Here is a 25,247-nt window from a genome sequence, read left to right on the forward strand (position 1 = left end):
GCTGCTGATGGTCACGTAAACACAGTAGAGTTTGTCGATCATGCCTTCTGTCGGCAGCTCAGTATACTGGAAACCTGGGGAAATGGGACAGGTAATGTACAAATGGATTACACATTTTATCACAGAAGTGTCTTTTGTGGAGGAATGGTATGTGTGAAGCCGCCCTTCATGTTTGCTCATTAATCATCCCATCTCTTTTAGTTTCCCTTTATTTGACAGTGTGTGGTTGGTTTTGAAGTATGGTTTTACTGCTTAATGAGCTACCTAGTTTTGTAAATAACCATCTCTCTGTCTATTAGGAAGTAGACAGATATTTGAAACACAGTGATTTCTTAGCTCTAAGGAGGAGGGAAATGCTGTACAAGAAATGGTTTGAGAGTGTTTCGTGCCCAATACTGCAGAAAATTCAGGACAAAGTTGACAACCAATCAAGTGAAGAAATAGAGGAAAGGAATCGAAAGCAGCTGTCCCTTTACTTAAACTACTATAATAAGCAGGTATTGGTAAAGGTTTTTTTTTAAAAAAAATACTAAAAGAGCTACGTTTTGTAGGGCTGTTAGCAACACAGTTAGGTTTGTTACTTTTAATCATGGTTGGGACCAACATTAGCCTTTCTTGAATTGTTATGGCTCACAGCATCATGACTTTGGCTGTTACTCATTCACCATTCTCTGTGTTTATGTGTGTCAACTAAGCATAAAGCGGTAACACTGTTGTGAAAAAATCATGTTTGCCTCTGTGGGTGGTGTAACCCTTAGGATGTTTAACTGAGACCTGAGTTTGAATGAATAAATGGAGACTGGACCAGTTCTCTTTTCTCTTATAGCAATGCATGAGTAAGGCAAGGTACTCTTTACTATATTCTGAGGAGAAATCTGATGTCAGATGCTTCTATTTCTGTATTTTAATACTTCAGCATTATCTGGGTATTAGACTGCTTGAGGACTATATTTCCACAACTAAAAAACCAACTAAAAGCACTTATCCTTCCACAAACAAGATTGATTTGATGTTCTTTGGTCACGTAGATAGGAATAAGATGTGTGTGCAATGTTCTGTGGGGCTTGGCAGCCCATCCTCATCTCATTCTTACGATGACCTCCTCCTTTGGGCACCGGAGAAGAGGTCAGTTTTCAGTGGTTGCTCCTTCCCTGCCACTGACAATTACTTATCCTGAAGCTGCCGTCCCTTGCCACATTCGAAAGTGTGAGCAGGACCTACAGTATCTGCCATGGTTGCCATATCGCTGGAGAAGTGTATGATGAGTGGAGAACAGACCATGGAGGAGATGTGCAGATGGTGGAGAAGGATCTGTGGTGTATTTTTCTTAATTCATATTGGTTCAGTACTGTGGTGGTGGTTGTGTGGGGCTTTGCCAATTATCTATGCTGATAATCTGTTAACAGGATTTCCAGATGTATGTTTTGTTCATCGACTTGGATGAGTCAATTTTGTTTCTTCACATAATTAGACTTCTTCCATATCAAAGGACTTTATATGCAGAACTGTGAAAATGTAGTCACAAGATGAGTATGAAGGCAGCAAGCCATCTATGGATAAATGAAGGACAAGCCCACATTAGAGATGTGCACGGAACGAGCGACTACCAGTTCAAAGGTGTGGGGGGATAGCTTTAAGGACCAGGGTGGGTGCTCTCCCTCCCCTGCCACGTTTTCCCTGCTGCTGCTGTGCTTTAAAATGGTCCCTTGGGGAGGGCAGCGTGCCTGCTTGCTGCCCTGGTGTGTGGTGGACCAGAAGGAGAGCTGGTCTTATGGTAGCAAGCATGAATTGTCCCCTTAGCTAAGCAGGGTCCACCCTGCTTGCATATGAATGGGAGACTAGAAGTGTGAGCACTGTAAGATATTCCCCTCAGGGGATGGAGATACTCTGGGAAGAGCAGAAGGTTTCAAGTTCCCTCGCTGGCTTCTCCAAGATGGGGCTGAAAGAGATTCTTGCCTGCAGCTTGGAGAAGCTGCTGCCAGTCTGTGAAGACAATACTGAGCTGGATGGACCTATGGTCTGACTCAGTATATGGCAGCTTCCTATGTTCCTGTGTAAGTACCCAGAAGTGCTGGTGTGCGTGCTCACATCACACTCGCGCACACCACATGCACATGCACCGGGCGCTTTTGGGTACTTACGGTCCGCCATGCACTGGGGCAGCAAGGAGGTATGCTGCCCCACAAAGGACCATTTTAAAGCACCGCACCAGCAGGGGAAATGCGGAAGAGGGGTAAGAACACCCGCCCCGGTCCTTAAAGCGATGCCCCTTCCTTCGAACCGCTGGACTTTTGAACCAGTTCGGAGGTCCGTAAAAGGGTCTCCGAACTGGTTTGTGCACATCCCTAGCCCACATGTTTGTAAAGAACCACATGGAAACTTCTCTATATATAATTCTCTAAGGCGTACCTGTGGATAATTCCGTGTGTGACAGCTCTTGTGAGAGTTCACAAGCATAATAATAATCCCCAGGCAGCCTGGGGAATGAGCGGCCATGGCGGTGGCAGCAGCAAGGAAGGGCCTGGTCAACCACTGCTGCTGCTGCTCCTGTGGGGAGGATCAGGAGCAGGAGTAGGGTGAGGGTGGGGAGGTCTCTGGGAATAGAGGGATGCAGCTTGGCCAATAGGCGCCAGCAATGCTGCTGCTGCAGCCAAGAGTGATGAGGGGGATGGAGTAAAGAGATGGAGGAGGAGGAGCAGGAGTGTGGCTCAGGTGAGGGTGGAGAGATCTCTGAGGTGAGGGGGGTTGTGTCAGGGGATGAGGGGAGCAATCAAGTACTAGCACGCAGATACTCTGCGTGGGTTAAGCTAGTTTAATATATATGCAGAGCAAACAGAGTTGGATTGTAAAATCTGACTTTCAAGATCCAGCCTCAGTGAAATGTATGGAACTGGGTAAGTGTGTCTCAAAGAATTAAAAGCTCTAGCTGTACAGCCTTGAACTGTGGTCCATCAGATAGTGTGGTGTACTCGGAACTGGAAGTTACTTTCCCCAGCCTCATCTCACCTTGTGTAAAATAAGACTGACAACCTACCTTTCAGGTTGTTGTGAGGATGAACATTAAAAAACATGATAGATGACTGATACTAGTAGGTCAATACATTTACCTTACCTTAGTGTGCCAGTTTGGAGCTAGGCATTATGCTCCTGAAAGAGAATTATAACTTTAGGCTCTTGCAATATTCTGCAGAATTTATCCAAGAGCTTCAGTTCTTTAGAGGCCTTCAGAGGCTCCATGTCTGCAGTTCCTTCTGTTCTTTATTGTTTGATTTAAAACAAACTTTTTTGGGGATCCTTCTCATGAGTTTTGTTCTGCTTAGTGCTTATTAAACTGAAATTCATCTTCAGATTAAATTGGTTTTATTCCAGGTCTAGGAAAACTGTTGTAAACTAGCTTAGCCTTTTTCTAGCTCAGCTAGGATGTTGAAATTGATTCTGTGCGATAGTATAAACTGTTTTTAAAAGGTGAGTTTACTTTTCCAACACACATTTACAATAACATAATAGAAACAAGCAATCAAGTTTCCAAAATCCAATATTAGACAATGTGTGCATGAGCCTGCATGGCCTTTGTCTTTCTTACAGCACTTACTGGAATTCTCATGCTTTTTACTCCACTTTACCATGTCCATTGATCAAGGACCCAGGCTCTGTGCTGTTTATAGACTTCATACACAGTTTTGGACTATGTACTGTGTTTATGTAATCTTTAACTGTTTTATTGTACACCACTTAGTATATATAGAAAAGCAGTAGATACATTTTGATAAATAATAATAAAATATAAATTACGTGCTTATATACACAGCATTTCACAGGTGAAAATAAGGGCACACTTGCATATACCAAAGATACAAGAATCTTTGCCTCCACCATTAGTGTATGCTGCTGAAGACCATACTCTGCCTGCTTCAAGCTGTATTAATTGACACTGCAATAATTAGTCTTTTGTTGAATGACACCAAATAGCATTGTGTTTAGTTTTTAAAAGGTATGTTCAACAAACATAATTGTCCTATAATTTGTTGATAAAATATAAATTTCAGCAGTTGCAGTGTGTTAAATGGCAGGCTATGTATGGTTAATGCACATGCATTTATAGGCATGTACATTAGAGACCAGAAGCATCTACCGTCTACTCAGAGATTTAGCTCCTAGAGAACCTCAGAGGAAGCTGAACTCCAAGTGTGACAACTCTAACAGCTTGTATTTATGGTATGTTAACAAGGCAACCTCAAATGGCAAAAATAGGGGTAGTGATTTATGAGGGCAGATTCAAAAAAATAGCGACTGTACCAGGTAAATATAGAAAAGTGGAGCATATGAGTATCATTTTTAAAAAATTCCTCTGATTGGATCCATGTCTAGACCTGTACTCTTTACTATGAATATGTATTTTATTACTTATACTTTACTGCATGTTTGCTTTACTGCCTCTTGTAATATGGAAGAATGAAATTGTTATAATGTAACATCTGGATAGTGATCCGTTGCCCCTCATGACCAGTGGGTTACTGTGCCTGCTCAGGGACCTCTCGGATACATTTGTCAACTCCTCTCTGCACCCCTCCCTGCCATGCTCGAGTTCACTATATCCATTACTTCCAGCAGTTGGTGTGCCATTTTGTTCAGTTTCCTTTTGAACGCCAGCGTGTAGAGACCTTAGAGATTGTTGCTCCTCATTTTTCTGTGAAAGGAAAGTAAACTGAATTTTACTGTTTTTGGACTTAGGATTGTGAGTAGACTGTTCTTTTGCTTTAATGTTGGGCTTTGTTAAAATTATGCAGCTAAGCCGCTGGAATGGAGGGGAAGGCGAAAAAGGCAAAAAGATAGAAAACTTTAAAACGCTGTACAAACTGCTGTGCTATGCTGCCATCAACAGATGAACATGATATCTGTTTGTTATGCTTGAGGGAACAACATATCCCTTAATCTTGCAAAATCTGCAAATCCTTCTCCAAACAAACACTAAAAAAAATGGGCTCTGGATCTCAGAGTGGCCTTATATGGTGAGGTGCTATGCACTCCAACACTGAGACCAGAATCAGCATTGATCTCTGCATCGATGGCTTCAGTGTTGATGACAGGATGACTGCACTTATGCAGTCTAAAACCTTGTCAGCACCAGCAGAGGCTGCAGAAGCAGTTTTCAAGAGCCCTCAGGAGTGTCTTTCTGCCTCACATGAGGGGTGAAAGAAGCACAAAAGGAAGAAGGTTGTCTTTTTCTGCCTCCTAAAAAACGTAAGGAAAAATCAGAATGAAGAGCTTCATCATCCAGAACACCCTCGCCTTCCAATGTGCTGACTCTAGCGTCAATGTCGATGCCTGCAGCTCCCTTGACATTGAGAATACCATCGACCTCGAGCAACTCTTCAATATTGATGTTTCAATAACGAATGTACCACCGATGTCGATGATAACTTCGATACTGAAAAATCCTTTGACATTGACACTCTCAGTGTCGGGGCTGTCTTCAGCATTGACAACGGCTCTCAATCTCGAAGGCAATATAATGTGCAGAAATTACCCAGTTTCACCATTGGCTACTGTGGCTCTGACTACACACAGACCACAAGCTTTGTCCCTGGCATGGACACAAATAAGGTCACCTGTATTGCTGTTTGATTCAGTGGAGAATGCAGCTATGGACCCCACTAGACATGGAGGAGGTGACTCCAAAAACTCATCAATATCACCCGTGCGAGTGTTCACAATACACCCTTCTGCTACGACAGCAACAGCTACACTCCCCACTTCCACAGGCACTGCTGCACCTTCAGCTTGGAAGCTGACTTCAACTTTTGTTATGTACCCTCAAAAGATCTCATTCATGGCTGTGGATTCCTCCACACAATGTCTCCATTGACTCAACTGGCAGGGGTGTAACTATAATAGGGCAAGAGGAGACAGTTGTCTGGGGGCCCACTGCCTGGGGGGGGGCAGATGCAAGTCACATGACTGACTTCCCCAGCCGCGCACCCACCCAGGCTTCCTTCAGTTGTATTCATCCTCCAAAATTGATGTGAGTGTTAAGACCTGGAGCTACCAGAACAGCATGTCTTTCTCTAGTACCATTCAATGACTTGCATCGTCCACAATTTACAAAAGCTTTTAAAAATAATTTAGGATGATGTTCTATTGTAGCACATAGGTGTCATTCATATTCATACATAGGTGTCATTCATATATATATATATATGCCTCATTTAAGATTTCTTTACTTCATGAGCTGAGCTTCAATGAGGGGGGGCCCATTTTAAAATCTTGTCTCTGGGCCCACTCCAACCTTGCTATGCCCCTGTCAACTGGAATTTGTGCAATTTCAACTCTGGAAAGCACAGCACCTATTATAGGGTCGTTCGCTTGCTGCAAGCATGCAAAATGTGGCACAAGATTGTTTTGCCCAACTGAGCTAGTGAAACCTGCTTAAAAGACCACAACCTCCATCTTCAACTTTGACTTCTCAGTCTGCACAAGTGCTTACTACGACTGCATCATCTCAGAATACTATGCCGCTTAGGCCAGTAGTTCAGCCACTACAGCGGATACCTTGGTGGATGTTTCCCAAACACAACCAATAAATCCATCTCTACTGTACCGTCAGGTGGTTAGGGTGGTGACTCAGATGATGATTCCTATGACTCCACTGACACAGCCTCTGATGACACCTCTGGAGTCCTGGAGAATCCATCAGACCTGCCATCAGATGTACCTCCTAAGCCATCAATTTCTCCGAATGAGGACCTGAAGGCCTATACTAAGATGCTGCAACAAATGGCAGATGCACTCGGACTAGACATTAAGAAGCTCTCTGCTATGATGGAGGATCCAGTGTATAATCTTATGGCTGCTGCCCAGTCAACTCAACCAATAGCTTTGCTCCCAGTGAACACAAAGGCTGCTAAGACAGCTTGGGAAGTTCTGCAAACATCCACTCCTGCTTCCAAGAGGTTGGAAGGACTATATTGGGTGCAGGAGGAGAAGAATTTGTATCTTCTAAAACATCCTGCGCCGTACTCTAGTCTGTGATTGTGCAGCGACGTCTAAATCAGGACACAGGCAGACAACACCCTTGGATAAGGAGAGTAGGAAAATTGATGTATTGGGCTGCCATATGTATATCACAGCAAGCCTTTCCATTAGAATTGTGAATTATGCAGCATGCATGGCCCACTACAATTTTTGTTTATAGAATAATCTGCAGAAAGAATCAACATCCCTTTCTGCTGAGGACAACATCCCTTTCTGTTGAGGACGTTCCAAAAACGTTCCAATGTTTTTGAAACGTTGTGCTGAAGCTCTCCAAAAGTCAGCAGAACTGACTAGGCAACAACTCAGTACCTTTAAACATCGGGCTGAGAAAGAATCACGTACAATGACCATGGCAATTTCTCTCCGGCATACGTGTCTCCAGTCAACCACTCTGCAAATGGACGTGGAAGACTGGATTGAGAACTTGCCTTTTGATGGCAAGGGGTTGTTCAGTGAGAGTTCAGACACAACAACAGAAACCTTTAAGAAGTCCAAGTACACTGCAAAAAGTTTTTCTACTACAGCCACTGCCAACTAGAGTGCATCTCATTATAGGCCTTACAATCACCAACGTACAAATTACAAGTTCCAGGATCAAAATGATTACCAAAAACAGCACAAGCCATACCAAAGAATGAGTTACAGGGCCAAAAATAAAAAATCAAGGACCCTGTACAGGCGAAGACTCTGCTAAACAGTCTCTTTGATTCTTTCCACTGTCTGTACCAAACTCCAACTATCACAGCATTTACTACCAAAGCCAAAGCTTTGTGAATGCGGAAACCAAAACATATAGCACCAGCTTTGTGAGTGCCAATATCATCAGACTGGTAAGTCATGCTTTAGCATGGCATTGGACCAGTGGGTTCTACGGATTATCAACACTGGTTATGTGATAGAGTTTGAAAGTTTGCCAGCTTTCATGGGCATGAAATTCACTCCTGCAACTTCTACATTGCTGGAGGAGGTGGACACTCTGTTGGAGAAGGGAGCAATTGTTCCGGTGTGGTGGGCAGACAGGCTGCAGGAGTTCTACTTATGCTATTTTCTGATTTCAAGATGGAGAAATCAGAGTGATAATGGACCTCTGAAGCCTATATCAATTCATAGATACGCACAAATTCAGGATGGTAACGTTGCAAGGCATTCTTCCACTCCTCATTAAGGAGGAGTGGTTTGCAACATTGGATTTGAAGGATGCATCTTTACATACAGAGATCCAGCACAACCATTGGAAATATCTGCATTTTATGGTGGGAGAGTCAGATAAGCTGAAGGGTAGCATACAGAGTGCTACCCTTCGGCTTATCCACCACACCAAGGGTTTACAAAATGCTTTCCAAATGCTTTCTAAATGTTTTCCAAGAGGAGCTGGTGCAACAGTCATGGCACATACAGAGGTTACTGGGCTTGATGGCCTCACACAACACTGTGGTTAATTACGCAAGACTGAGAATGAGAAAACTACAGCTGTTTATCTCAGAGTACTCCATCCGAATGTGGACAGCCAGGAAATGCTGCTGTCAATTCCCTTACCTGTACTAATATCATTGAAGCGTTGGATGGCGGAAAGCAGCCTCTTGGAGGGGATGTTTTTCCAGCCCCCAATTCTGACACAGTGGGTTACGATGGTATTGTTGTCTGGATGGGGAGTTCATTGTAGGACCCATCAAGCTCAGGGAACATGGACTGCGCAGCAGCAGCGGATGCACATCAACTTCCTGGAGCTAATGGCAGTCTACCTGGCGCTCAGGTCTTCTTCCCTCATTGTGCAGGGTACTGTGGACCAAAAATTTCTGCAATATTGTTTAAGAGTGGGTATTGGACCAATGTGTATGGGTGCTTACCTGTAACTGATGATCTGGACATACATAAGAACAGCCCTGCTGCATCAGGCCCAAGCCCATTGAATCCAGCATCCTGTTTCATACAGTGGCCCACCAGATGCCACTGGAAGCCTACAAGTAGGAGTTGCGGGCATGCCCCCTCTCCTGCTGTTACTCCTCTGCAACTGGTTCTCAGAGGCACCCAGCCTTTGAGGCTGGAGGTGGCTTATAGCCACCTCAACTTTTGGAATTCTCTGCCACAACATGTGGTGACAGCCAACAACCTGGATTGCTTTAAGAGGGGTTTGGATAACTTCATTGAGGAGAGGTCTGTCAATGGCTAGTAGCCATTGATAGACCCCTCCTCCATGAAGTGAGTGTCCACACACTTGAGTGTCCACACACTTGTTCAAGTGAGTGTCCACACACTTGTTGACACTCTTAAAGAACTTCAAAAGGTTCATGAGGCAAGACTTACCTTTGCAGAAGCCATGCTGGTTCTCTCCCAGCAGGGCCTGTTGTTCTTTGTGCTTTACAGTTTTATCCTTGAGGATGCTTTCCATCAATTTGCCTGGAACGGACGTTAAGCTACAACCTCTTTTTGAAAACTGGTGTTACATTTGCTACTTTCCAGTCCTCCAGTACAGAGCCTGATCGCAGGGATAAGTTATATATTTTAGCAAGGAGGTCAGAGATGATCAGTTGTCACTCATGAGATGCTCCTGGTCCTACCCGCTGCAGTGATTTTTTTTAAAAAAGAAAAAGACTTACCTTACCTGGTGATGGAAGATTGCCTGGCTTGGCAGTCTACCAGAAACTGAACAAAATGGCACCCAAACTGCCGGAAGTAACGGCTATGCTGAGCTGGAGTGTAGCAGGGAGGAGTGTAGAGAGGAGCTGATAAATCTATCTGAGAGGCCCCTGTGCAAGTGCAGTAACCCACTGGTCATGAGTGACAACAGATCACTTCCAGATCATCACTTACAGGTAAGCAATCTTTTTTTTCTTGCACTAATTGTCATGCTTTCGATAGCATTCTCTACCTTTCTGTTCATTTATTTGTGTTCCTTTTTCCTTGTATCTCTTTTCTATTAGGCTTCCTCTGCTCCTGGATCCCCAGTTTCTCTTTGTGTGCTTCTTCCTCCATTTCACCCACTTTTGGAGTCCCCTTTCCCTTCTGATAGCTCATACTTTCCCTCTTTCCTTCCTCCATTTCCATTTTCTCTTCTTTCAGCCTCTCCTTCTGTGTCTCCACCAATGATGGTTCTTCCTTCAATCTTGCTTCCTCCCTCTGTCCCACCTTATTTTTTCCACTTCCTTCCTCCATTTCCTCCTTACCTCCACTCACCCTCTCTTTTCTTTCAATCACCCTTCTTACAGCTGTTCCCCCGAGAGGTGGCCAATTCAACTATCTTGCCAAATTTCCCCATATCTCCTCTTCCTCCCTCCTCTCCACCTCCTGCTCCGCAACCCTCTATTTCATCTTCTCAACAGCCTCAGCCCTCACAACAGCCTCCAGATTCCAGACAGATCTCTTCTTCTGACTTCAGTGCTTATCATTCCCATAATCCTTTCTTTCTCCCTATACCTCCACCTATCCAATCTCACAGGAGGTATCAAGCTCGTCAGAAGAATAGTGACAGTGCTAAATATCCTTGAAGACAGAAGATGCTTTGGTTTTCTTCAGTTCCATGACCCATAACAAGGGTCAGCTCTTCTACAGTAGACCAGGTTCAACTGCTCAAACTTATAATGCTTGTTAAGTATTTAGTGGATGTTGTTGAGGACTTGGGGGAAAGATATGCTCGGCTCAGTGCTACCTGCACTGTAGATGTCCTGAACTGAGGAGACAAAGGGACATCATAGTTTTGCATTGTATACTGACTATCTAGCATTATATCTTTATTCCCCCTTAAGACTGTAAAAACTTTTACATCTCAGAAAGATTGTAAGCTCCTTGGGGCAGGGATGCATCCTTATATTTGTACAGAGGGTTGATAACCCATGTAACTGTATATCTGAGAATTATTTTATTTTATTTATTTATTTATTTATTTATTTATTTATTTATTTATTTATTTATTATTTCTATACCGCCCAAAACTTATGATGATGGAAATGAAAGCCTAACTAGGGTTTTCCAAGCTATTTACAGGGAGGACACACTTGCATGGGATACTTCTTAACTGTAAATACAACTAGTTTCAAACTGGTTTTCAACTTAACTGTCATGAGCAAAACAACCCCCCCTCCCCAGAATGATAGTTCATTAGGGATGTTATTGGAAAGCCCTAGTGCCCCCACTCCGCCAAAAAAGTGACAGTTCACAAGGTTTTTTTGTTTGGAGCCATGACAAGTAGACTTAAAACTGATAAAAATGTGATAAAATTTTATGACAGTTTTATGAAAAAGTGATAAAAATGTAGACATGCCCTACGTCTAACTCCCTAGTCAAGAACCTATCCCTCATTAGCCACTTGTGCCCTAGTGGTAACAAAATCTGTGCAATAATTGAAAGCCTTTCTTATCAGACTTGTAAGTTTGGGGACCATTATTGCACTAAAAATTGCAACCCTGGTAATGCTGAAGGATTAAAAAAGAAGAAGCAGCAGCAGCTAGTATTGTAGCTTGATTATTAAATAAATTTGTCCAGTGACTGAAGTATTTGGGCTCTGGATTGGATTTTGTTTCGGGTTAATTTTCCTTCTCAGTTGCATGTGTGTAAAGTGCCTGATTTCAGGGAGTTGTTTGTGAAGATGAGAGAAAAATCTATGCTGGTCAGACTCGCTTGGCCAGTTCTGGGCACTGTATTTTAAGGAAGACACTGATAAACTGGAACAGGTTGAGAAGAGGGCAACAAAGATGGGGAGGGGCCTGGAAGCCAAGTCTGGTTTAGCCTGGAGAGAAGAAGGAGATAGTGCAACCATCTTCAGGTATCTGAAAGGTTGTCCCATAGGAGGAGTGGACTTCTCAGTTGCTCCTGAGAGCAGGACTAGAACCAGTGGGTTGAAATTGCAATGAAGTAGATTCAGGCTAGGCATTAGGAGGAACTCCCTAACTTGTAAGAGCTGTTTGACAGTGGAACAATCTGCCTTGCATAGTGGTGGGCCTTTCTCCACTAGAGGTTTGCTGGTCAGCCATCTGTCAGGTATAGAGCAGCAGATTCCTCCACAGAGCTGGGGGTCGGACCAGGAGAGTTTCAAAGTACCTTCCAACTCTATGACACTTTATGGTTCTAAAATGCATTGTACCCTAAACAAATGCTAAATATTTGTACGTAGTCCTGAAACTTCAGTTAGTTCAGAAACTTCAGTTAGTTCAGAATGCGGCAGCCAGATTGGTCTCTGGGGCAAACCGGAGAGACCATATGATGCCTGTTTTAAAACAGTTACACTGGCTGCCAATATGTTTCCGGGCAAAATACAAAGTGCTGGTTATTACCTTTAAAGCCCTGAACGGCTTGGGTCCAAGATATCTTAGAGAGCGCCTTCTTTTACATGATCCCCACCGCACGTTAAGGTCATCTGGGAAGGTCCGTCTCCAGTTGTCACCGGTTCGTTTGGTGATGACTCAGAGGCGGGCCTTCTCTGTAGCTGCTCCTGGACTGTGGAATGCACTCCCGGCAGAAATTCGTAATCTTGATTCTTTACTGTCCTTCAGGAGAGCCCTTAAAACCTATCTGTTTGGCCTGGCCTTTCAGGGTTTTTAATCAGTTTTAATTGTTTTAATACCTGGTTTTCAGGGTTTAAATTGTTTTGATAGCTTAATTGTTTTTTAAGTTGTTTTAAATTGGTATTTATATTTGTATATTTGTATCTCTGTTTTAATTGTTTTTAATGTTTTTTGTTTTAATTGTAAACCGCCCTGAGCCATTTCGGAAGGGCGGTATATCAATCAATCAATCAATCAATCAATCAAATAAATAAAATATAAGATGAGGGCAGGAGACCTATGAATAATCATCCAGGGTATTTCCTCTGTGGTACTTTAGAGGTACATACAGTATACAGATATTAACCATCTGCTTCCTGAGTATTGTAGCCACAGCTTGACTTAGTGCTTATCTTTCTTACGTAGGGCAGCGCATTTTTAGAGAGTTACAGTCCTTCGACTTACGATCCTTTGTTCCTGAAGACATGTACAGACATTTGGAAGGTATGAGATTCAGTGTGTTGTGTTCATTTCAGAGGTTTATTCTGACTGGAAGATTAAGCTGAGTGACTAAGCACTGATGGCTATGCTATTGTTTACGTAGCATTGTGGGCAGAAGCAGTAGCCTGCAAAGGAATCCGTTGGGGTTAAGCGTGATGGATGCATTTATTTAACACACTGCTGCCTTTTAAAAGCATTGCTTTTACAAGGCAGTGAACAGTAAAACAAAGCTAGGATATAAAATATTGTAGTGTTTTAGTGGGTTTGTTTGTAGTGGGTTAATGAAGACCCCAAAGAATGTAAACCCTTCAAAAATTCCTAAAAAATAAACTGAGTACCTCAGTGTGTGTTTGGGGGGGGGGGTTGGGCATGTAGCTGACACATGGCAATTGACAGTTGGCACTGTCCAATGATAGTCAAAATGAACAGAAGAAATGAAGGTGTGCAGTGAATCCTCATAGAGATTCATTATGAGGAAAGGTTATTATATATCAAAGAATCCAAACACTTGAAAAATAGTAACTGCACATTTTGCTCCCTAACTCCACTTCTACAAGGGCTAGAGCTTAGGTTTGTTTTTTGTTTTTAAAAAAATGAAAGCTGGGGGTCCATGTTATGGTTAAGGATAGGGCGACTATGAAGCCCCATTATTTCCTATGGCAGAAATATACAAAATCAGTAAGAGCTAAAAAAAAAAAAATCATTAAAGATCAAACAAGTGCCCCTCTGCCTTGAAATTTTGGTGGTAGGTGGCACCCATGGGGACCTACCCACCACCCAAATTTGGTGCCCCTATTCAATCAAAATTAAATCCAAATCAAATCTGGGGTGATTCAGAGGGACAGATTGACAGAAAACAAATCAGGGGTGATTCAATTCAGGCTCAGATCAAATCAAAGACATTGATTCATGCACATCCCTACTCTCTAATGGTATCTGTTCTTCCAGGACAAAAGGTAGTCCAAGAGTATTTAGCCATATCTTTACTTTAAATTACCAACTTCTATAGTTTTTATAACTCAGTATCTCTACAGCTAGATGCATCTTTGTAGACCCAAAAGTAGCCATTTCTTGTTAATAAACTTCTTGTTGCCTATTTTATTATTTCCAGCACTCTAGGCCCGTAACCCCATGTAGCGGAGTATAACAGAGCAGAAACTGAGGTTGTTAACAAAGTGACTAAGGTTAATTTCTCAACTGTTACCAAATTTTAAACAACAGTCTTACTCTGAGTGAAATATAAATAACAATCTCAAGCGTCCAAGAAGAAATACAAACTGACCAATCAGTCTACAGAACTGATATTTGACACAAACATTCTAAACTTTACCTCAAACCTACACATATTCATACAATACATCAGTGGCAAGAACAATGGCAGTGTATATACATATAAATCCCAACAGTAACTAAGGTGAAGTTCCTCTCAACTCCTCAGATCAAGGCCAAAGCCTCTCTATCTATTTGAGCATAGGTGCACTTTGCCAAACTTAACTATCTGGAGGTTAAAGCTATGGGTTGCTCCATGCCATCAGGCATAACATGGGATATGTCAAACTGCGAAGAAAGCGGTGTGTTTGACCTCCCATGTAGTTTAATAATTCTGGCACCTTCTTTTCCTCTGGAGTATCATAGCATACAGTCATCCCTCACTAACCACAAGGGTTCTGTTCAAGGAAAACCTCACGGTTGGTGAATTTGCGGTTGATGAGCCATTGAAATCAATGGCAAACTGAGGGTTAGAGGAATTGAGGTCATGAAAGGACTGCAAAATACAATAAAAATAGAAAAAATCCCTCCAAATCACCACGAGTCACTAAGAGGAGTGAAGGGGAACCCCTGGAAATCACCCCCTGACCCCCAGAAATCACAAAAAGCACCCAAAATTGCCCCCCAAAATCTCTCCAAACTCGGGTCACGGTTGGTGAGTCCTGCCACAATTTCCTAGTCGCGGATACTCAGAACCGTGATTGAGAAACCCACAGTTGACAAGGGATGATTGTACAAAGTATTGCTCCAGGCACTCAATATACGTGGCCCAGTCCTCCACAGAATCATGAAAATGGTCCATACTTTCTCTTTGAGATCCCATCTCTATCTATTTCATGAGGCTGTTAACCGGCTACTTCACATGCCTGTCTTCACTGCCTAGAAGGGGCCCTTCTTTTAACTGACTGCAAAAAGGCTTTGCCGGGCCTTGTCCTCTGCAAGGCTTCTGGTTCTAAATGACCAACAGCAGCTACTTGTGGATTTTTCCTGTGCAGAAAACAGCAGTAGTGCCATCCCAGGAGGATCCCATCCTTGTTGCCACTGTTAAGTTTAATAATTTTTTTTTAAAGCAACAACATGTTTATCACATAAGACTATGTAACTGACATTGAGGCTGTTCTCACGAGCACCGAAGACCGGGCTAGGGCAGCTAAGCCTGGACTTGGCTGCTTGTGAAAACCACCAGTAGTGACGAGGCTTCTTGCAGTGCCTTGGCAGCAAATCTGCCTAGGGAGCCCACTGGTGAGCTGAGCATAAGGTCGCGAGCGTGCCCTTACCCTGGCCTAACTGCTTGCATATTGGCCCCAGCTTGTGTCTCAGCACCAGCTGCTCCCATCCGGCGCTGGCAAAGGTGCGGGTTTCCGGGGACCCCAACAATGCAGCAGCGTGTATTCACATGGTGCAATGTGGGGTTTCCGGGGGCTGGGACGACACGTTCTGCTCCCCACAGCTGCACGCAGCCCATCATCTGATCATCTGATGCAAACATGATTTGCATGCCCAGCAACTCCATGTGGATCGTCTGCAAGGGAGGCGAGCTTCTGCTAATATGCATAATAAGCTGTTTCTTTTCTTTAGTGTTTGCATTTTGTATATTGTTGCTAATTGCTTTTCTTAAGTGGTAAGAAAAGTGGAAGGCTAATCTTTTAAACGAAATAAATAAAATTCTATGTAAAATTAAACTCTAGCTTTCCTGTTTTGAAAACAACTAAGATATACATAATGTCAGATATAAAGGCTTTTAAATGATAAAGATGGGTTTTGTACACAATTATATTACATAATATTACATAATATTACATTTGTATACCACCCCATATGGAATCTCTAGGTGGTGTACAAACGTTAAAACAGAAATAAATAAAAATTGAAGCCGTTAAAAATGGTCCCTCATTTCTGGTGGGATCTATTGCCTCCTTAAGACATGGGGGCATCCTCTCCTCCCTCAGTGAGGCATTTATGATGTAGCCTCCGTATTAGAAGATGCAAGCCATGATGGGCAAGGAACGAGACAGAACAGCTCCAAGCGATTTGCCACATTCTTGGGAGTCACAAATTGAAACAGTTCCAGTCTAACCATGTTACTGGTCACCTCTTCCATTGACTTGCAACTATAGTGGTATCTAGATCAGCTCAATTGCAAGAGATTTTATTATCAGAAAATTCTCATTAATGGCATCACGGCAGGCCACTGATGATTCCAAATTCAAGTTCAGGGAAGGGGGAATCTGAGTTAGTTGCAGTGCGCCCTCTAACCAGGATTCCCAGATGTTGTTGACTACAACTCCCATAATCCCCAAGCAAAAGGCATTGTAGCTGGGGATTCTGGGAGTTGTAGTCAACAACATCTGAGAATCCCTCTTAGAGGGAACACTGGATAGTTCCGTCACAGTTCTGAATAACTCTACTGGATGTGAGTTTGTGGATGCAATGCATGCAGAAAATTGCTTGTTTGGTGGGTTATTACCAAGCAATAAGTCAGCATATTGTTTTCCAACATTATGCAATGCTCAATAATGTTTTCACTCCATTATTGAGCATTGCATAGCCTCAGGGTGTTCTGGTGTGACAGGATTTAGTAGAGTTAATCTAATTCTGGAAGCGAAAGTAGAAGAATCTGATCCAAAAAGGTGGATATGTGGGCCTAATACCATTGCTGTCTGGGATCACTGCAAAAGCCAATTATGAAGTACTGGGATAAGGTGAGTAGTGCTTACTACTTGAGTTGAATTTTGACCTCATAAATACACATACATACTACACACTCTCTCTCTTCATTATTAGAGAGCAAATGCGATTGGGTTCCACCGACATCAGTGGGAGCTTTTCAAGCAGCTAAACTATCCCCTACACTCTCTATGCATTGAACTTAATACCCTAACCTATGGAAATAAAGTCTCACTGATTTAATGTTGTAATGGGAGCTTAAAGTACATAAATATGAATTTAGCTGTGTTTTTCATAGGCTTCAATTCCACATTTATGTGATCCCTTGTTAAAGGAGATACAAGGAAGATACATTGAGGCTGGGATTATCCAGCAGTGTGACACAGGTACTCTCTAGAGCTTATACTATGTACTAATGTGCAGCATTCTATATCCCATTTTAATGACTGATGGTGTGAGGGCTCTGGAAAAGGACCGTTGCATTGCTTTCCTCCTCTTCCACACCGTTAGACCAAACAGTAATTATTGATTTCTAATAAGCAACTGATTATTAGAATGAGCAATCCCACATTTCCTCCAAAGAACTCAAGGTAGTGTATAAGGCTCTTACCCCCCATTTCATCCTCGCAACAACTGTGTGAAGAACATTAGACTGAAAGATGGTGATTGGCCCAGGTCCCCAGTACACATCATAGCTGTGTGGGATTTCAGCCTAGGACTTTTTGCTCCCAGTCCATTACACAATACTGGCTCTCAGTTCTGAGGAATAGGATTGGGGGAACTGAAAAATGACACCTGAAATCTTTCCCAAAAGATTATGAAGTAGGGCTGTGCATTGCTTCAAGTGTTTGGATCTGAAGGCGCGCAGGGTACTTTAGACAGCTTCATTTACCCCCGATCCAAAGTGGCAGCTGTCTGAAGCGGGTAGAAGGGAAACAAAGTTGTCGGAAGCTTCGGATCTGCTCTGGGTTAGCTTGAGCTTCAAGCCTAGGAGCTGAGGAGCAGAGATTTCCCCCTGCTGCTTGGTTCTTGGACTCCTTTTTATTTATTTATTTTTATTTTTATTTTTTTACATTTATATCCCTCTCTTCCTCCAAGGAGCCCAGAGCGGTGTAGTACATACTTGAGTTTCTCTTTCACAACAACCCTGTCAAGTAGGTTAGGCTGAGAGAGAAGTGACTGGCCCAGAGTCACCCAGCTAGTTTCATGGCTGAATGGGGATATGAACTCGACTCTCCCCGGTCCTAGTCCAGCACTCTACCCACTACACCACGCTGGCTCTCACCAGATGTAGCTCTTCTCTTTTGAAGAGCTACATCTAGGAATCAGGGGAGGGTCCACACCTTACAGCAGTCCCTCAGCATCAGAGGTCCCCCAGGGTGGGTTGTGCTTCCTCATCTTTTCCAGGGTGCAGCATTTCAAAAACGCCCTTGAAGACAAGTGTGGAAGAAACCGCCTTGCTTGTCTCCAAGGGTTGTTTTGAAGGTCTGGAAATCGGGGAGAAAGGGGAACTATTTTGACTCGGGGTTTACTGTGAAGGGGCAGGGTTACCCTTCTTCCCCACCTTTTGCATGATGCAGAAGCTAAGCAGCAGAGATTTCCCCCACATCCCACTGCCTGGCTCCTTTCAAAGGGCTGCGTGACTTATACTTTGCCTCTGAAAGCAAGTGAAATTGGGTTGATGCAAAGTGCAATGTGAGCTGAAGCCAAGGGGCAAAGCACATCAACCCTTCCTCACTCTCCGAAGCAGCTTCTAAAGCAAATAGTTTTTCCTGAGCACAGGCGTATTATGAAGTGGCAGGAGGATTGTATGTGTTTGGGAGGTGTGGATTTGGCCCATGATAACTACCTTTACTTCATCTGCAAGTTATGCTAGAGCAGGACTGCTCAGCTTCGGCCCTCCAGCTGTTTTTGGACTACAGCTCCCACAATCCCCAGCCACAGTGGCCAACAATAAAGGGTTGTGGGAGTTGTAGGCCGACATCTGCAGGAAGGCCAAAGTTGAGCAGCTCTGCTCTAGAGTATGGAAATGATTTTGTTCTTCGTGCTTTTTAACTTCCCACAGGCAAAATATTCTCTTCCAAGGAAATGAATGAACTCCATAAGGCTGAACTGCCACTGCTTCCTTTGAGCCGGCAACTTATGAATCCAATAGAATGGCTGAAAATCCCAGCTGGATACATGGAAAGTGAAATTCGTCAAAAGAGCAGGTAAAGCTTGCTAAACGTGTTTTCACAAGTTTCTAAACATGTTTTTACAAGTGAATTTACACAATCAGTGATTTTCATATGAAAGCTTTTACTGTATTAACTTTTCTTTCTGTTGAAAAGATTCCATCAGCGACAGCTAATGTGTTGTGTCATCTGAAACCTCCATCATAAAACTTAACATAATGTCACAAAGTTGTTTGAATCTACACTAATTTGTCTGAAATTAACATTAATCAGGATCTTGCTAACAGTTCCTTGTTTGTCCCAAAGTCAATATATTATCCATTTATCCACAGATTGGCTACATTAAAAATGTTGTTTTGCTGCTGCTGAGACATACATTTGCTTTCTGCTGTTCTGTCTCCCCCTCCCCCTCTGCTCCAATCACTCCTTTCTGTTTGAATCCATTGTTCAGAATTCTGTGTCACATATTCAAGCTTCCCAAATTCAGGTGGCCTAATTTGCATATTATGAAAAAAAAAACTAATTTGCATATTATGCAAATTATACATAAGCTAATTTGCATTTTAGTTACTTATTTGACAGATTTGTATACTTTCCCCTCCTTCTCTGCCCTCCCATGTGATTGGATCTACAGTAAAATCCAGGCAGCACGTTTGAAATCCATGTAAATCTGGGTGGAATTTAGCAGCCAGGTGGAGGACCCAAAATCTGGGGGCTACCTTAAATTCCGGGGGACATGGCAACCCTAGTGTCACACATCTTGTTTTGACCCCATCTGTCCACTTCTTTCTGTCAATCTCCTTTTTTCTTTCTTTCCTTCTCAGCTAAAGCCTCCCCATTTTTTCCTTTTATTAGTGGACCACCCCATTCTCTAACTCTTCCTTATTACCCCACTGAAGCTCATTTTACTGAAGGGACTTCCCTGCAAGGAAATACAACTGGAGAGAGAAGATGGGATCTCTTCTGGTGGTGGTAACTGGGATTTCTAGACTTCTTCCTCCCATTCTGTCCCACCTCCCTTTGTCTCTTTACTGCGGGGACGGGCTGTCCTGTGCATACTAAGCATTGAGCAATTGCAGTTGCAATGCTATTCCCATTATTCTCAATTGTAGTCATGTCACATGTAGGATTATGCAGTGCTTAGTAGGCACAGAGCAGCCTGCCTTAGCGCCAATGTGCTTTGGCGGGCCTCGGAGCTGTGCATGTGCCCCTCTCACCCGCCAGTGTTCCTTCCCCTGCACAGTATGTCTCTTTAGCACAGTTCGAAGCCATAGGGCAACAGGAACGGAATACTGTGGAGAAACCTTGGTTCAGAAATGTCAGCCCTGCTTCAGTATCACATTACTGAGTGGATGGAGAATTGGCTGGTAGCACTGCACATTTCTTTGAGGAGAGACTTCCATCAAACATTCAGTAAGCTGATAGCTTCCTGACCAAAGGGTCCATCGCTGTCTGAATGGCTAGATGACTGAATAGGCAGTTTCTGGTGTTTGGTCTTCACTCAGCGATGCTCTGAAAATACTTTGGCTCCTTGGAAAGCAAAAAATTGAGAATTCTGACTTCTTATGGGTCTAGTCCTGTCTATGTATACTTTAGAGCCCTGATCAGTGTCTAACACATTTTTCTCCTAAGGGTTGTAACAAACTGAAGAGAGAATTAAGTTCTGGGCCCTGACAAATAGGTATTGTTTTCCAAGGATGAAGGAGAACACAGGTTTGAGGACAGCCATATACAATGCACACATGTATCATGTGATGGATAGTTGAGATAGAGCTCAGAGGTTTCAATCAGGCCTTGAGGACTTCCAAATTCCAAGTGGGTTAATAGGCCCTCAGAAATAGAGAAATAGGGAATTTTGTTTATTGTTATTGTTAAATTTGTATACCGCCTTTCATTAAAACAATCTCAAGGCGGTTTTGAGGTTATCACTCTGGAGAAGGCAGAACATAAACATGAAATGGTGTAGGATTCGGTCCAGGTGGCTTCATGGGGAAGGGAGAATCTCCAGAAACCAGGTAGGGGTGCAGACATCTTAGTGTTTCTACCCAGTTTTGGTGGTGGGGGGGGGGGGGGAATTGTCCTTCCTCTCCTGTAGCGATCCACTCCACATCCTACACTATTGCCAAGGCTCCCTTCACCCTAAGACCTAGCTTTGTGGCAGTGGGGTGGGGGCTCAGGAGACTGCAAGGAAGAGGGAGTGGGCAAAATAGTCTGGGCTTGTCCTATTGTGCAAGCACCACACTGGATGCTACCCAATAGGGTCGTCCACACGACCCACGGGCTGGGGTGGGCTGGTGGAGAAGGCAGGAGCCTGCGTGCCTCCCCCCTCCCCCCCCATGATTGGGAGCAGTGAGGGTGACAGGGGAAAGCAGGCTGGGTCTCCTTGCATCGCACATTGAGGAGCATGGTATCCTGGAGGATTTCCCTGCTGCTGGGCGCTTCTGCCTGGCTCTGTGGAAGCTCGGGCTGCTTCCACGCGACTGGGCAGTGAGGTGGAGGGCACGCATGCACCCTCACTTTTAGCTTGGATTTAAAACCCGAGCTACCCGGTGAAGGAGTGCCAGGATTGGGCCCGATCCCAGCCCTCCTCACGACCTGCTCTACGTGGGTAAGGCTGTGCTAGCCTGGGCAGAGCTGGTTGTGAGAATGACCTCAATATCTTAGTGTGTCAGAAAAAGGGTACCATCTCTTCTCAGACACATATGAAGGTTCTTAAAAGGTGTGGCCCTTATACCATCCTCATCCCAGCTCTGGTATACTTGTTTCCCAACTGGAACTCATTTTCACAGCAGCCTTTGAGGCCATGGCTTTATTCAGTTAAAGAAAACCACCACCTCAAGAAAGTCATCGTGGTGGTTTTCTGGAAACCACACATTCTCAAGGTCAAGGCTGTGGAGGCCCCACATTTGGGCTACTGAGGGGCTTCAGGAGAAAATGGTTTTGTAAATTTGTGGCTGATTCATTCTTTTAGTCCCACCTGATAGTGCCATAAAGGGAAACTCTTGAAGGTTTTGTCTCCTAGGGTAGACAAAGAGCTACAATGTCTTGAGACTTTGTTAGCTGCTTGCCTTAAATGTTTGGGAGGTATCATCTCTCTGGGCTGATGTTGCCTTGCCTTGGAAGGTGATAGGTGAGGGGAGAAAGTTGAAACCACTCTTTGCTATAGAACTAGTGTTTGCCTATCAAGGAACCTGGGTTGACTTATCAGGACAAGGAAAGGCATACACTACATCCCTGCTCTCTTGGAGGCACCACAGCACAGATCACAACTTCCATCCTGAAACTGCCCCACCCTGTGGAAATCTGCCTCTGAGGGAAGGTACAATTGAAGAGAGAAGGCAAGATGTCTCATGATGTAGAAAGACTGGGACTCCAACCCCTGAAATAGTACCTTAGAAGAGCTTATGAATGGCACTCTGTTGTGGTTACCTACTGACTGCATGAACAGTGTGAAGATTGTGCCGTGTGGGAAGCACAACTTCTACTAGAAAGGTAACAGTGCCTCATCTAAGGAACGAATGTGGGGAAAAGCACTTCTAGACATCAATTGCTGGGGGTCCTGTAGGCCTTACTGGGTGGAGAAGGTGGTGGTGGTAGTAGTAAGTGCTGCAAATGGAGTTGGGGCCCAGAAATCACTGATCTTCCATTGTTTTCATTATATATTTGTGTGTCGTTGTTGTTTTAATTATATGCTGCCATTCAATGGAAATATTTTTAGGGTAGTTTACAAGTTAACACAATGGAAAGGAAAAGAGCAGTGGTTCAGAGCAGAACCGTCAATAAAAATGTAAAAGCTGGGAATTTAGGGTGAGAGCCAGACCTGCAGAGGTGGTAAGGTGCAGTCTTCTCTCTGTTGCTGTCCCTGCCCGCCCTGCATTACTCCTTTACTTACTAGATCAATGCCATTGTCAAAGGTGAGCGGGAAGGGACCCCCATTGTTCACCAGTCCGGGAAAGAGCTTTCTTCACAGTGGATTCTACCACATGCTCCAGGGTGAAGATCATTGGTCCATTGTGAAAATGAAGGCTGTACATAGTCTGGGCCTTTCCCACTTTTTGTAGGCGTAGCAGGCTTTCCTGGATACATCTTCATAGCAGCTGGATCCCAGCAATGGAAATTCTGTCTGTGAGAGGCAAGGGAGGGGTGGGAAGAGAGCAGATCATGGTAGCTGGTCTCTTGGCAAGGTGAGTGTCTCCTCCTCTTCTTCTTCTTCTTTTTTTATAGGAAGGCACATATCAGAGCTAGGCAAGGTAAAGAGCAAGAGACAACACACAAGGAGAAACATATCCTAGCCAGAAAAGCCAGGAGCCCCGAGAGGAACCTCCTGTCCAGTTCAAAGCAGAGACTGGTCTGGGCATAACCTCATGCTTTCTGCCATTTATAATGGGCTGCCTCTTAAATCCAAGAGGAGGAGGCTTTCACGGAAGATGTTTGTCCTGTCCATCTATCCTAATGGAATAGTACTGTGTTGTTCACACACCGTGTATGTTACACTGTCCCCCGATCTTACCAATGTAACTACTGGCAAGGCTTTATTTTGCATATCGTTGAAAAGTCATATGTTAGGATATGGGTCAGTCTGTCATAATTTTTTTTCTTGTGTCAGAATAACAGCCTCGACATAACTCAGTGTACAAGTGGTGCAGCATTAGTGCCTGACAATGGTGGACAGCATTAACCATCCTAATTTCATTCTGTTAAAAGGCAAAAAATGATCACCACTAGAAACCTGAGTTCTATGGATTTCAAGAACTGGGGTGACTCGTCCTGGCTTCCACGGAACAAGAGAGGCTCCTCTACCAGGAAATCAGATTTTTCAGTATGTCCGGTCTCATGGCAAACCAAATACTAAATGGCTCATCCGTTTTGAAACCAGCAATAAAATCTGCTTCCTAATGAGGCCTCTTTGAAGTGGATTCCTTGTCCAAGATTGTAAAGCAAAAGTAGTGAGGCTAATGTGAGCTACAGTTAACAGTAAATACTTGGAAAGTAAAAAGATAGATCCTCAGCTTTTTGCATCAGTCACAGGCAACTAAGAACACAACAGTACAGTGTGGAATATAGATAAGCCGCAGAGCTTAGCTGTTTTAGAGCGGCTGCATCAATATTTGCTAACCCTCGGATTAGGAGTCATAGGCTGAGGGCAGTCTTGGTCCATAGAGCCTCATGTTTGGAAATCATAAAGCAGACAGCAGAGTTTCCTGCTGTATAATACTCAAGGAACACATGGATTAAATGCTCTGTGCACTTGCAAAGCTATTTTTGCACATGTAATATCAGTGTGGCCTTTGCTACAGTAGGGTGAGCTCTCAAACTGCAAAATATATTCACCAACCTATTCAAATTGAAAAAACTCTAAACAGGCGCTTGGTACATTTCTAAAGTGGCAAGATTAATTCAGCAGTTATTGATCCAGTCTACAGTGCAGTAGCATAGAGTGCTGAGATACTGCATACAAGTCTGTTGAAACGCAGTTAAGTAAACGGGCACATAACTTTCAGGCACCATTTTTTTAAGGCTTAAGATTTTTCTGGCATAAGCCAGAAATGAAGGGGGCTCAAACTGTGTGTCACCTATAGATCAAATATCCCTGAGTTTACTTGGTATAGTTGCACAATACTGTTTGTTTTTTTAACAAGGATTGTAGTCAGCACATAGAGTACAAACATCTGAGTTAATGTCAGCTTTGTGGGTGCAAGAGTGTAAAATGGTACTGCTCTTGCAAGAGGAGGCTGAGTTATTCAGGACTTAGCATTTTCCTAATAAGAACCATTCTCTAGAGTTGGAAATATTCATATAGCAGCTAAGTGAACTTCTAGAGACGGATACGAAGCAAAAGACTGTCCAGCCAGTTGTTCAATACATAGTGTCCTTCATTGCTAGCCTTGGAGCAGATGGGAAATCTGTTCATTACTGTCTACCCAATTGAATATTTCAAGCTGCAAATTGTAGTAATTGAGACTTGGTTGACATTGCCCTATAGAGGTGACATGAAAGTTGCCATTACTCAGGCGGCGGCAGAAGCCAAGAATCCATTTATATGACCATATGTAATGAATTAACATGATGCCTGCACACCTGACATCCAGAAAATACATAGAAAGGAAAGCAAATACCAGAGGCTACT

At 43.5% G+C, this 25,247-nt stretch overlaps 1 protein-coding gene across 6 annotated transcripts in view; it reads left to right on the forward strand.

Moving 5' to 3' along the window:
• Nucleotides 1–24,020, forward strand: part of LOC128339637 (protein FAM228B-like) — a 47,104-nt gene extending 23,084 nt beyond the window's left edge. For 2 of the 6 annotated variants that reach the window (XM_053283893.1, XM_053283890.1), the window contains exons 7-12: nucleotides 300–497; nucleotides 12,936–13,013; nucleotides 17,245–17,332; nucleotides 19,012–19,156; nucleotides 23,182–23,304; nucleotides 23,825–24,020. In XM_053283893.1, the coding sequence (XP_053139868.1) occupies nucleotides 300–497; nucleotides 12,936–13,013; nucleotides 17,245–17,332; nucleotides 19,012–19,156; nucleotides 23,182–23,304; nucleotides 23,825–23,972 (780 nt within the window). In that variant the 3' untranslated portion in view covers nucleotides 23,973–24,020. Of the gene's footprint in view, nucleotides 1–299; nucleotides 498–9,953; nucleotides 10,533–12,935; nucleotides 13,014–17,244; nucleotides 17,333–19,011; nucleotides 19,157–23,181; nucleotides 23,305–23,344 lie in introns of those variants that run through there. The other 4 variants (XM_053283894.1, XM_053283892.1, XM_053283891.1 and 1 more) reach the window with 4 other exon arrangements.
• The last annotated feature ends 1,227 nt before the right edge of the window (nucleotides 24,021–25,247 follow it).

Source organism: Hemicordylus capensis, chromosome 1 (assembly GCF_027244095.1).
Source record: "Hemicordylus capensis ecotype Gifberg chromosome 1, rHemCap1.1.pri, whole genome shotgun sequence".
NCBI classification, from domain to species: Eukaryota; Metazoa; Chordata; class Lepidosauria; order Squamata; family Cordylidae; genus Hemicordylus; species Hemicordylus capensis.